The sequence below is a fragment of the Staurois parvus genome, unplaced genomic scaffold (assembly GCF_062004578.1).
Source record: "Staurois parvus isolate SC_StPar_1 unplaced genomic scaffold, SC_StPar_1.0 ptg000294l, whole genome shotgun sequence".
Taxonomy (NCBI): Eukaryota; Metazoa; Chordata; class Amphibia; order Anura; family Ranidae; genus Staurois; species Staurois parvus.
The window spans coordinates 4,205,541-4,217,955 of record NW_028318090.1 but is presented as its reverse complement, the minus strand read 5'-3'; the positions used below and the strand labels follow the sequence as shown (position 1 = coordinate 4,217,955).

At 43.1% G+C, this 12,415-nt stretch overlaps 1 protein-coding gene across 3 annotated transcripts in view; it reads left to right on the top strand.

The window, feature by feature from the left end:
* The window catches only part of PARP8 (poly(ADP-ribose) polymerase family member 8), a 365,263-nt gene that overhangs the window by 207,392 nt on the left and 145,456 nt on the right, over window positions 1–12,415 (top strand). For all 3 annotated transcript variants that reach the window (XM_089682697.1, XM_089682699.1, XM_089682698.1), the window contains exons 5-6: window positions 1,825–1,895; window positions 9,782–9,859. In XM_089682697.1, the coding sequence (XP_089538823.1) occupies window positions 1,825–1,895; window positions 9,782–9,859 (149 nt within the window). The remainder of the gene's footprint in view (window positions 1–1,824; window positions 1,896–9,781; window positions 9,860–12,415) is intronic.

The window sequence follows — 12,415 nt, the reverse complement described above, 5'->3', positions numbered from 1 at the left end:
ATGTTCTTGTGAGTTGCCCTGATCCATTCCTGCAGTGTGATGCAATGGGGAGAAAAGAAGTACTGAATGTGTGTTAAGGTCAGCTCTCATGGTGAAATTTGTACATAGAGGGGCATATATGTCTACAAATATGTGCAATGGTATTGCATAGAGCAGCCCCAAAGCACCTTCTTGTAGGGTCCCCTGCCGCAGCTCTTAGCTCAACGTCTTCTCTGTGTGCCCCAATAGGAAGGTGCTTTCTATGCTGGCGCACATGCTGGCTCTCTCCCAAACTGGGCCGTGTGCTTCTATTTGACAGGCACAGCCCTGGATCAAAACAGGTAAGTATTTAGGGGGAGGCTGGGGGGGGAACAAATAGTGGAAGGTTTGTTTTTAACTTAATGCAGGTAAAGCATTAAGGTAAAAACAACCTTCTGGCTTTAGAACCTCTGTACGTTGAGGTGTTTGGGAAGCTCTGCAAGTTACCAACTCCTGCTAGCCATTGCTGGCAAGGTCAAAAACACCATGAAGCAAACAAAATGATGCAAATGCATTTGTATTTCATGTGTATTGTAAACCGTTCACTTTTATGTTACAGAAAAGTCATTGGTTTTTGCAAAGTGTTTGGAAAGATTTATTGATGTGGCATATATAAAGAAAAAAAGAAGGCATAGTGAAAAAGCACTAAACATCAATTCACCACATCCCACATTTTTTTGAACTAAACAAAACATGATAAAGTAGATGAAATGTTTAAGGTTCAATTAAGATGAAACTAAAGTATGCAAATATAAGGCAAGCATTTTATTGATTAAAAATGTTATTCAATAAAAATAACATGTATACGGTTATAAAAAGAACTAATTATGGAACATGCAGAATAAACTTGTGATGCAATTGTACGCAGAATTTTTTGGATCCTTATATCAAGTGAAAAATGGTGTCCTGGATGCCAGACTCTGGGCATTCAAGACACCATTTATCTCTGGATTTGAGGATCCAAAAATTCTATTGATTTATGAAGGATGGATTATCTCTTTGCATGTGATAGTGCATACTGTAGGTGTTTCCAGACTGCAGTTATTACATAAATCCTATGATTGATCTCCACCCAGTGATGTGTTTTTTTGTTTTTGTTTTTTACCTAGTGACTACATCATTTTTTTTACAGACATTGTTATTATACAGGATTTATATAGCACCAACATCTAGTTTATTACTGCTGACATTCATCCCATACTTCCAGAGGAAGCATAATTGTGTGAAACACATCAAAAGGTGCTTATTTTTGCACTGTATAATATAGTTAATGGATACAACAGTATATTTACTATAATGTTACATGACATTTTCAATACCTAGCAATTCAGGGTAACAGTGGTGAATTTAGAACACCTATATATGGGGACATATGTAAGATTGTATCACAAGCTTTTTCTGTACATGTGCTGTAGCTAAAATGCTTTTTAATGTATACATGGTAGTTTTAATTTTTATATCAATAAAATATTTGCTTTATAATTTTAAATATGAATGTGATCTTAATTGCCCCTTAAAAGTCCCATGTACTTGTTCATGTTTTGTGATTCTTTTAAACTTTTGTATGATGTGACTAACCTAATATGACTGGAAATATGTTTTTGTTGAATCTATAACCCTGGGTGCCGTCCTAAAAAGTCCCTGCTTTTTCCTTTGTTGCAGTCATGTTTTGGATATTTCAGCATTGTGACACAAAAGCCTATTCTTTCCGCCCATGTGAACTATGACTTAATATTCATGTGCAGAAACGAAACAATAAACTGTATAGGTCTCTTTTAATTATATTTTCTTTTCTCTTTCCTTCAGAGCTGAGGAAATCCAATGACATTACCAGCTGCTTGTCCATAAAATCAAGACTGCAGAAAGAAAATGGAGAGGTAATACATAGTACAAGTAGAGCACATTCATGTAGGAGGGGGGGATTCTGATCTTCTAATGTGCCCCCCACCGATCTACAGGTTTCTGTTTGCATGCTCATATCCACTGCAATACCAGGCGCACCTTTCAGGTCTGGTCCATCTCCTTCAGCTCTCCGTGTTTTCCTATAGGCCACCAAATTTGATGAGTGGTCTAACTAGCCAATAGAAATACATGGAGGGTAGGTGGTGCCATTTCAAGAACTGCATGGAGGTTGGGATTGGGTTAAATAATTTGGATATTGGGTTGCAGTGAAAAAGATCTGAGAATGTGACTTGTTAATGGAATTGTAAAATTTGGAGCTAGACTAGTGTAAGGAAATTCAAACATTTGTAAATCAATTTGTTTCTTTTAAAATAGCAAACATGTTATACTTACCTGCTGTGTGCAATGGTATTGCATAGGGTGGCCCAATCCTCTTCTTCTTGGGTCCCCCCACCAGTGCTCCTGGCTTTTCCTCTTCTTAGTGTGCCAACATAGGAAGCTGCTCAGAATTCTAATTATTGCTGTCAGGTCTATAAAGGTTTATACACTGTTTTATTTGGCCATGTATTTATGAATGAGCCCTACACAGGGGCGGTTCTGACAACTCATGGGGCCCCCGGGCAATAGGGAATCATGGGGCCCCTGTGTCCTTGCCCACACTCAAAAAAGCCTATAAAAAAGGTACCAGTGGCATTTCATGGGGCCCCCTACTGACCCCGGGCCCTCGGGCAGTGCTCGAATGGTCAGTCCGCCCCTGGCCCTACGTTGATTGTTTGCAGGGGAGCATGGAGCATTGATAGTTTCTACTGAGAAACAGAGGAGGAGCTGGCTGTCAACCTGGCTACTGATCTCTGTAGATTTAATCAGCAGAGCTGCACTCTGAGGGCTAGTTCACACTAGCTTTGAAAGCAGGCATTTGAGGGGCGTTTTTAACGCTCCTCAAACTCCTATGGAAATGATTCTATGGGCAGCACACAGCGCTGTTCACATTAGAAAAACATGAAGCGTTAGCATAACGTCGCTTCAAAATTTAAGCCTCATGTCGAGTCAGGAGGAGTTGAAGCCTTTTGTCGCCTCCCATTCAAGTCTATGGTGATGCTCCTCAAAGCAGGCATTTGCAGGGCATTAATACCATTATAGTTTATGATAGGCATTTGTGGAGCATTTTTAACGCTTGTAAAACACCCATACTAAAGCTCATTAACGACTATCTAACGCTATAGGGGTGTTCTTGATGAGTTAGAAATTTAGTCAAGTGTGAACAAGCCCTTAGTGTCATATACTGGGCAGGGCTGTCAGTCTGAAAGCCTGATCCTGGTCAGTGGCTCTCGCCTATAAGCCCTTTTGTACCAAGGTAACCAGCATGCCTCTGCTTTTAGTTTGACCCAGCTGTCAAATTGACAGCAGAGTCCTGCAGGTTGCCTTGATGCCAAGGGGGTTACTGACAATCATGTGTCTGTGGATTCCTACAGAGTTTGGCTATGGCTTTGACAGTTGGCCCTGCTCTGTATATCAGGAGCTACTGTTGGATTGGGACCCCCAGTGTTAAAGAGGCAATAGAATGCTGGTCTCCCTGTGTAATATGCAGATCTAGCAGTTCAGCCTACCTTGTCTCCACCTTCATTCTGGCTATATTACCCAGTTAGTCATGACCTGGCACACTATGGATGGGTGTTCTTTTTTTTTTGGTTGGATGCTTGTTAGTTGCCTGATGTACCTTTAAAAACAGGCCAGCAATGGCAGCTTCCATATTTCTGTATTCACTTTAAAGCAGACCTTTCTCCCCATTCAGTAAATCGCACATCAGCATGCAGCTCTGTAAGCTGATGTGTAATCATCTAACATTTGTTTTTTTTAAACTTTTTTTTGTTTTGCTTTTACTTGCTCATTGGGAAGGCAACACCACCAGTGTCTTCATGGAGCTCTAACTGTAAAGTTTTTTTTTTTAAGATGAATGTAATTTTGTATGATACATGTGCGACCTGAGGCTAAAGATGCTATGCGCCTCATCTCGCGCATGTACTATACAAAATTCCAGTCATTTGTTTGATATCTTATCCAGAGATCTTGCAAAGTCTTTTTTCTTCCCGTGAAGGTAATGAGGTATGGAACAAGTGTGAAATGAAGCGCATGATGATCTTGTGCATGTGCCATACCTTTTTTTTTTAATGGCAATGCGGGTTAGTGATTGGTGGGGGCATGGGGGATGATACTGGGGAATCTGAAGAGGAGGCATGTCAGTACTACTAACTTTGTTCTAGTTAGAAGGATGTTTTTAGGGAGTCAGGTTTATTAACTGAAATTTGGGGAGAGGTCTGTTTTAAAGTGAATCTGTACTTTGCCCATGCCAGGTAACAGAATAATTTTACCTTTTAGCAGAACCTAGTCACCTTTCCTTCACTTGAGTTGCTCTGTTCAGCTGCAAGAAGCAAGAGAAGACACCATAGGGGTTGATTTACTAAAACTGGAGAGTGCAAAATCTGGTGCAGCTCTGCATAGAAACCAATCAGCTTCCAGTTTTTTTTTTTGTCAAAGTTTAATTTAACAAGCTGAAGTTAGAAGCTGATTGGCTACCATGCAGAGCTGCGCTTGATATTGCAATCTCCAGTTTTAGTAAATCGACCCCCTTGTGAAATCTACAACATACCTCTTGCTTGGAGTAGCATATAGGGGGTTGTGTGACAGTGCTGGTCCCAGTGCTGTCACATACTTTACCAATAAGCAGGAGCAATGGAAGAGTAACGTTAAAATGAGTATGTGCTGCTTGGGAGTGGGGGGGGGGGGGTATAGGCAAAGCACAGGTTCTCTCAAAGTCTTTAGGTTGTAGTATCAGAAGATAACAGCTCCATCTATTTTAATATTTTATTGGGGATAAATTGAAATCCTTTGGGACACTTTGAAGGCTGAATATTGAACGAGCTTGTGCCAGTGAATGAGTACTTTAATATCTCAGTGCGGACCTCTCCATCATTTTATTACGAGCCCCATTATGTCTCAGCTTCAGGAGAGACTGAAAGAAAGATTCCTTCACTGGCCACTCTAGCATTTGAAAAATGATAATTATGTTTATACCGTTCTATAACCTTACCATCGACCTGCTTCCTTTTGTCCAATTAATGATTGTTAGAAGTTGTAAAAGTAATGCGAATAACCTTTATTATCACACTTATATAGAGAAGGCAGTGACACCATTATTAAAGGGTCACTGCAACCTAAACTGATATTTCAGCTTTGGATAGTTGCTGGAGGATGGATCACTCCCAGGCCTCTTTTCTGCAGTTTTGTAAGGCAAGATATCACCTCTATAGCATTTGGCACAGCTTTCCATACCATAGGAGCCTCACTTATATGGACAGAGCAGGGAGTCTCACTTCTTCTGTTTTCGAAGGGTACATAGTGCATCCACGGAGAGAGAGAGACCCCTAGTGGTGCCTGCAGGGGGTAGGAAGATCTTGGACATCATGGAAAAATCTTAACTGGGGATGTCAGATTGGCTGGACACAGCCTTCAATTTATTTTTATTAGTCTACTGATTTCTATGCCAGTAGCTGCAGTATTGTGATTCCTTGGCTCTGGGCTTGTATAGCCTGTCAATTTACATTGATGAAGAGCAAAGAAATGATATAAAATGTTTTAAAGCTTAAAGCTCAACTCCAGTTAACTAAAAAATTGTCCCTTGCAGTAGTGACGTGCCTACATTGCAAGGGTTAGATGCTTGTTTGACTCTAGGGTAACAACAATGTTTTAGTTACCCAATCCTCCCCATAGCTAGACCAGTCCCCACAGCTTTCTCTCCCCTACCCTCCAGCGGTCTAATGTCCTGACATTGTTAAGATCAAAGCAGGGTCCATAGCCCTGCATTGAACTCCATGAGGCAGAGGGACAGTTCACCGCCAGAGCATGGGGCAGCACCATTTGCAGGAGAAGCAGAGGATCAGGTAGGTAAAACTGTTTCTCCTCTCCCCAAGACAAAACAGGCTATTAACCTTTTCTGTGCTGGCCCAGCCCCACTGCACAGTATTTTTTTAGTTGCCTGGAGTTGGGCTTTAGCCCCAGCTAAGTCTTTTAATTTTCAGAAGTTAAGAAGGGTTAACACCTCTGTCAAGTTATTGCTGTGTCTCTCTTGATGAGATTTCCCCCACCCTCCAGCAGTCTAATGTCCTGATGTCATCAAGATCAAAGCAGGGTCCATAGCCCTGCATTGAACTCCATGAGGCAGAGGGACAGTCCACCGCCAGAGCGTGGGGGAGCGTCAATTGCAGGAGAAGCAGAGGATCAGGTAAGTAAAACTGTTTCTCCTCTCCTCAAGAGAAAACAAGCTATTAATCTTTCAGTGCTGGCCCAGCCCCACTGCAAGGTATTCTTTTTGTTGTTGCCCAGAGTTGGGCTTTAGCCCCAGTTAAGTCTTTTAATTTTGAGCAGTTAAGAAGGGTTAACGCCTCTGTCAAGTTATTGCTGTGTCGCTCTTGGTGAGATTTTCCCTCATGTCTTGTCAAAACATTAAGTGATGAAAATCTCTCTAATGGGGCTGGAGACAAAAAGAAACACACATTTTCTTAGTAGACCAAAGAAGGGTTAGAGCTTCAGGCAGTATTTTTAATCTTATTCCCATTCGCTGTGACTGACACTCCCCCGCTTTGTGTATGGGCATCACAGGGACAGTGAGTGTAGGAAAATCTTCATGGAGTCACAGACAGAAATACAAATCAAAGCTAAATTGTAATACTGTAGTGTAACGGGAGCAAGTGTAGTGTATGGTTAACCCACTGTAGTTGGATCAGCCAGTCCATGTATTACACCACAGTTCCTTTGTGTGGGCCACCCAGGGCTTCTGTACCTAACAGTGTGGAAAATAGAGACACCACCCCTTCTGGGACTCGCTGGACCCAACCCAGCCTGACCTAATCAAAACACAGGCCCTCCTTCCAACCTGCTATGCCTGCCGACTATGGTCCCCATGCATCCCTGAGCACAAGCCTATGCCTAGGACTAGTCCCCTTTTGATACAGAAAGGTAAGAGTCCACACCAGGCTGTTTTAGAAAGGGTAACAACTTTACTGAGGAACTTTACAGCCACACAGGTTGATGACAGCATGGATGGAAAAGATTAAAAGGTATGTGGCAAGTGGAGAGAGACTTGTGTCCATGCAGAAGGTAAAACCATGTCCTGGCAGTCCTCATGAAGAGCGATTCTAAAAATTTACCTCCCTAAACTTGGGAGTAGTCCTAGCGCTCTCTCGATGGGGAGCTCACATTATGCTGGCACCCGGCTACCTAGTTTCTGCAAGTGAAGTCCTGAAGAATAGATCTCTCCCTTCCAGGAGTTGGTTGGCTTTACCACCCTGGGGCATCGCCCTCCTGTAATATACATAAATTGTGATGCAAATGAGAGGTGCCAGGAGGCCCTGAGCAGGAAGAATATTTCAAAAGCAGCTCAACCCCATTGCAATATTTTACCACTCTATTCAAAATGTAAAAAAATATCTGGCATTAGGTTTAGTCAAGGTTCACACTAGTACAGCTATGAGTTGATCCAATTTCATTGCAGTTTTGTAGGGCAACAATTTTGACATTGTTTTCATGCTTCATACGTTTTGTTTGGAGGGAAAGGACACTGTTCAATTCACTTAGCAGTGCTGTTCCTACCACTACTAATATGACAGTTTCAGGTCTTAGGGATAGCTGTTGTTAAGGAGCCAGTGCCTGCCAATGTCCTAACAACTGGTGACTTATCCCTGCCCTGTTCATTCATCTGTCATTTAGGGATTCTCGGCTGACAGGTGAATGTAAAGAAAGGAGCAAGGACATTTAAAACAAAACAAAACAAGCAATGCATACGGGTTCCCCCACAATCCATACCAGGCTCTTTGAGTCTGGTATGAGTTTTAAGAGGAACCCAATGCCAAGGCCCCGCCCTCAAAATACATACCAGACTCCTATCCGAGAATGCAGGCCAGGAAAATAACTTGTTTCTAAGGACTACATATCCCATGGTACCTTGCTGCCTGCAAGCAGTGATTTCTGTACTGACTCCACCTCCTGAAACTTCTCCTCTCAGACAGGCTCTGTGAAATGTGTGACACAATGGTGCCGACTCACAGGGCATAGTGACTACGTGCCACAGAATTCAAGGAAGATATTGTGTGGGGATCTAAACAAAGTACAAACTTCAAGAACCTTCAGATTATGGGCAGCACAGTGGCTAAATGGTTAGCACTTCCGCCTGGCAGTACTAGGGTCGTTGGTTCAAATCCCAGTCACGGCACCACCTGCCTGGAGTTTGCATGTTCTCCCTGTGCCTGTGTGGGTTTCCTCCGGGTACTCCGGTTTCCTACCACACTCCAAAGACATGCTGGTAGGTGAATTGGCTCCTGTCTAAATTGGCCCTAGTATGTGTATGTATGACTGTGATTTAGGGACCTTAGATTGTACACCCCTTGAGGGTTAGGGACTGATGTGAATGTACAATATATATATGTAAAGCGCTGTGTAAATTGACAGTGCTATACAAGTACCTGAAATAAATAATATGAGTAGGCTGGAAATAATTGAAATTCATTGTGGAAATAGAAGATGTGATTATACATTTTGGTAATAAATACACTTTAAGCAGGGCCAGCTAATGGTTAAATATTGTTTCTGTCCCTCTGTGTTCGCAATCAAGGGAGCCCCAGATAGCAGTAAAAGCCTGACAGGGGTTTCCATCCTTCCCCACTCTATTCAATAAAAATCTGTTTCTGCTGGACATATCCTTTTTAAGCTGTGCGTATGTGAGATGGGGAAACAGCTTTCATTGAACACTGATTGAAGTAAATTAAAAACGTTCTGACTGACATTTTGCAGTTTAGCCACAAGATGTCACTGTTTTTTCTAACACAGCCTCAGACTGCATAGAGATTTCTATATTCATGAAGAGGTGGGGTTTTTACACTTGGAGAGTGAACAGGAAAAGGAGAGCAGCCATGCTTGAGAGAGAGAAGGGGGGCTGTGTGATCTGAGAATCCGATGCCATCCAAATGTGAGGCTAGCCCTCCGTAATCAGAAATTCAGTTGAGTGAAGCTGATGGTGTTCAAGACGCTGATCCTGTTCAGAGAAAGGAAGACCGCTGCCAGGAAGGCTGATGAGATCGCATGCTTGTTGGAGAGACATCTGTTCTGAGTCACCAGCGGTTGCAAGGCAGACCCGGGTTGGTAAGATTGTGCACGCACCTCATTTCAGTGTTGGCGCCTGCAGAGACTGAGACAGGCCTATAGTTAGTTAGGGTCTCTGTTTGTGTCAGGCTGCAAGTGTTGTTACTGATCATTGGAAGGACTCCACAACTTAAAGTGACATTTCACATTGGAAAGCTAATAAAATCCTACAAACTCAAGCCAGACTGGCGTTTTGCTCAGAAGGAATACTCAGGCACGTGCTACAGGACCAGTTATGGGAGGGGGAATACTGTAGATTTGTGTAAGATTGTAAGCTGTTGTGCTGCACCGCAGGCTAGCCCATACCGTACACTCATACACTGATTCCTGCTCTTTTAGGGTAATAATGGGTAAGGTGTGGCAGCTTAGTTGTGCCCGCCAGTAGGTAAATTACTACACTTTCTACCTTCATCCATCAGAAGGCGCCGTGCTGTGCAACACAAGGGTCTCTGAGTGTATGTAAATTTATTGTATATTCCAGCATTTGTGGTTTTGTTTATTTGCCACATCTTAATAAAATTCTGTTGTGACAAAAGCTGGTGTTGGGGTTGCTTTCCTCGTTCGTGACTTCACTGTATCCTGGGGAGCCCACCCCGGTACACGGCTTACACATATCTTATATCTGTTCACAAACAAATGACATATTTACAAATAATATTCTTAATTGTAGGAGTCCCGACACAGCAGTGCAGTGGAAGAGGATTCTGAAGGCGACAATGACTCTGAAGAGTTTTATTACGGGGGACAGGTGAGTTCCCTGAAAGAGGAATTGCTATTAATCTGGTTTGAGAACTTAAGTGCTTTTGTTGGTAATTACCTACTAAATTGTTGTATGCAGTAAGTTTTCATGACTACAATTTATGGCATTACTTAGAGGGCCTTTTAAAAGGCTCACAATTCAACTGCAGACAAATAATTGTGAGAACTTGTTTCTTTTTTTTATTGCTGGATATTTTCTCATTGAGGAGATTTTCCCTCACTTCCTGTGTGGTCACCAAGACAACAATAAAACCTCCCACAAGGGTTTTTGCAGCCACTTGAGTATTGTATTACCCGTTCATTACCTGACCATTTTTCAGTTTTCAGTACTGTGCTAGATTGGCTGACAATTACTTTGTCATGCAACACTGTACACGAATATTTTTTATTTTTGACTATATAAAGCAACCTTTCTCAACCTTTTCAACACAGGAATCCTTGAAATAACTTTCCAGTCTCAGGGAAACTCTGTCAAAATTACTATATCTTCAACTCATGACACAGTGTGATAATCAGTGGAAATATTGCTTCTTACACTGGTGGTCATTGGGAAAAATTGTCCCCTTTCAAATAGCCTAAAAAAATCAATGATGTCAATGAGAAATTATCTGAGAGGCAGAAATTGCTCGTTGCTCAAGGAACACTTAGCAACCTTGGAGAACCTGTTGGTTCCATGAAACTTGGCTGAGTTTTGCTAAAGCTGTGTCCTATAAGGTGCACACAACTTTTGTAGAGCTAGTTATATCTGGATGAGAAAGAGTATCTTTATGTATTAATGTTATAAGCTGCTTATATTTAGGTAAAGCTGTGTGTATTTGTCTAGATAGGTATGATGTCTGCTAAATATCAATCACTGTTAGGTGGGGACTGCAGTGATGTGCTGGTTCCACCTCGCTACTCCCACGGGCCGAGTGAGGTGGAAGAGTCGAAAATGAATGTTAAACAAATACTGTATAAGTAATCCACAAAGCATGAAAATGTCTACAGTATGCATTATTGAGACCGCTGTAGCACACTCCTAGATAGGCTGCTCGGGTATTAGGTAAATTTAGTATTTTGTATTGGCTCCTCTGTAGCCATTGGATCGGTTGTTGATTTCTTTGGGCTGTTCCAGGGTCAATCCCTGGGGTGGCTGGAGAGGATGAAAAATAGTGTGAACTCTAGAACAGCAGGGTCTTCCTTTTGAAGGGATTCCACCTGTTAGGGTGGGGGGTGGCTACCCTCTCCCCTATAGAAGATTCCAGGAAGTCCAGTTGATGTTTATTGAGGTGCCAGCTGTGGCAGAGCTGGGGGCCCTGCACCTACAGCTATCTTCAACACCCCAAGACCTCACCTGAGAGATCAAGTATGTGAATCCCCACTAAAAGGCATCTGGTGGAAGCTGAATGGGCACGGCTGCTTCGAGAGCATCGACTGTTTTGCAAGATCTTGGTGACAGAGTACTGTTGGGATATTGGAGCCAAGTAGTTCTCCTTCCATGGGGGTCCCTATTTCTTGCCTTCAATTAGTTTCTTGGGGGGGGGGGGAATTTGCTGAGGACCAAGAGAGGCCACCTAGAAAGAGGCTTAAAGGAGAACCAACCGCGGTGTAACCAAACCAATCAACTTTATTGAGATCAAAATGAAGTAAAATTAGGCCAATGTCAAGGTCCTACCTTTTCCCGGAGGTTATGTTACTCCATGTGCTGGCATCCATCTTGGATTTCTGCTGAGCATGGTGGGAAGCTTTTATGCCTTCAGGTCTCTGAGGTCCATCCCCCAGAGGGGTGTGGCTGAGTACATATAAGCCTGTGATCCGCACATGCTCTTTGCACTTGTGTCTTGTGTCTTTGTCTTGCTACAGCTCTGTGTATATGCTCGTGACTCTTCTGGTATTCTGACTCGGCTTGTGACTAAGACCATTCTCTGTGTTTTCCTTCGATCTGACCTTCCGTTGCTGAACCCGGCCCGTGACCTGTGATTCTCTGTCTACTGTTCTGTACTGTTTTGTCCTGTTGTTGTCGACTCGGCTTGCCTGACTACGCTATTGTCATTCTCACTAGCTACACGCCATTGGCGGCGGCCATTACCGCAGCCGGGGTGTCTCGGGGGCCGCGACCTGGTTCCTGGCTGCGTCAAGTCTATCCCCACCATCAGGGGCCCTGGTGAAGGGCAGCCTGGGACTTAGACTCCGCGCCCTGAGGGACTTCGGTCTGTTGGTGGTGGTTGTCGTCAGCCAGTGCCTTACCCTGCCACTAGGCCTACCTGTCCGTTCCACAGCCCTGCCCAGACAGCCAAGTGGCCAACAATCCTCCAATCACCATTAAAATAAGGTTAGATAATGTTATCACCTTGACATACAAGCCAGGGCACCGCTCATCCACTCAGATACGCTGCATTGCATTAACTTGGTCTCATATAGATCATAACATATCAGGCCAGCGATCTCAAAACTAACAGTCAGTTGGTGCTGATAAGCGGTAAGCTGACTTAACATGCTACTCAGTCAACTAACTCTCAGAGAGTGGTGTAGTGACTCTGGTCTGAGAATGATGGCCCGATCAGTA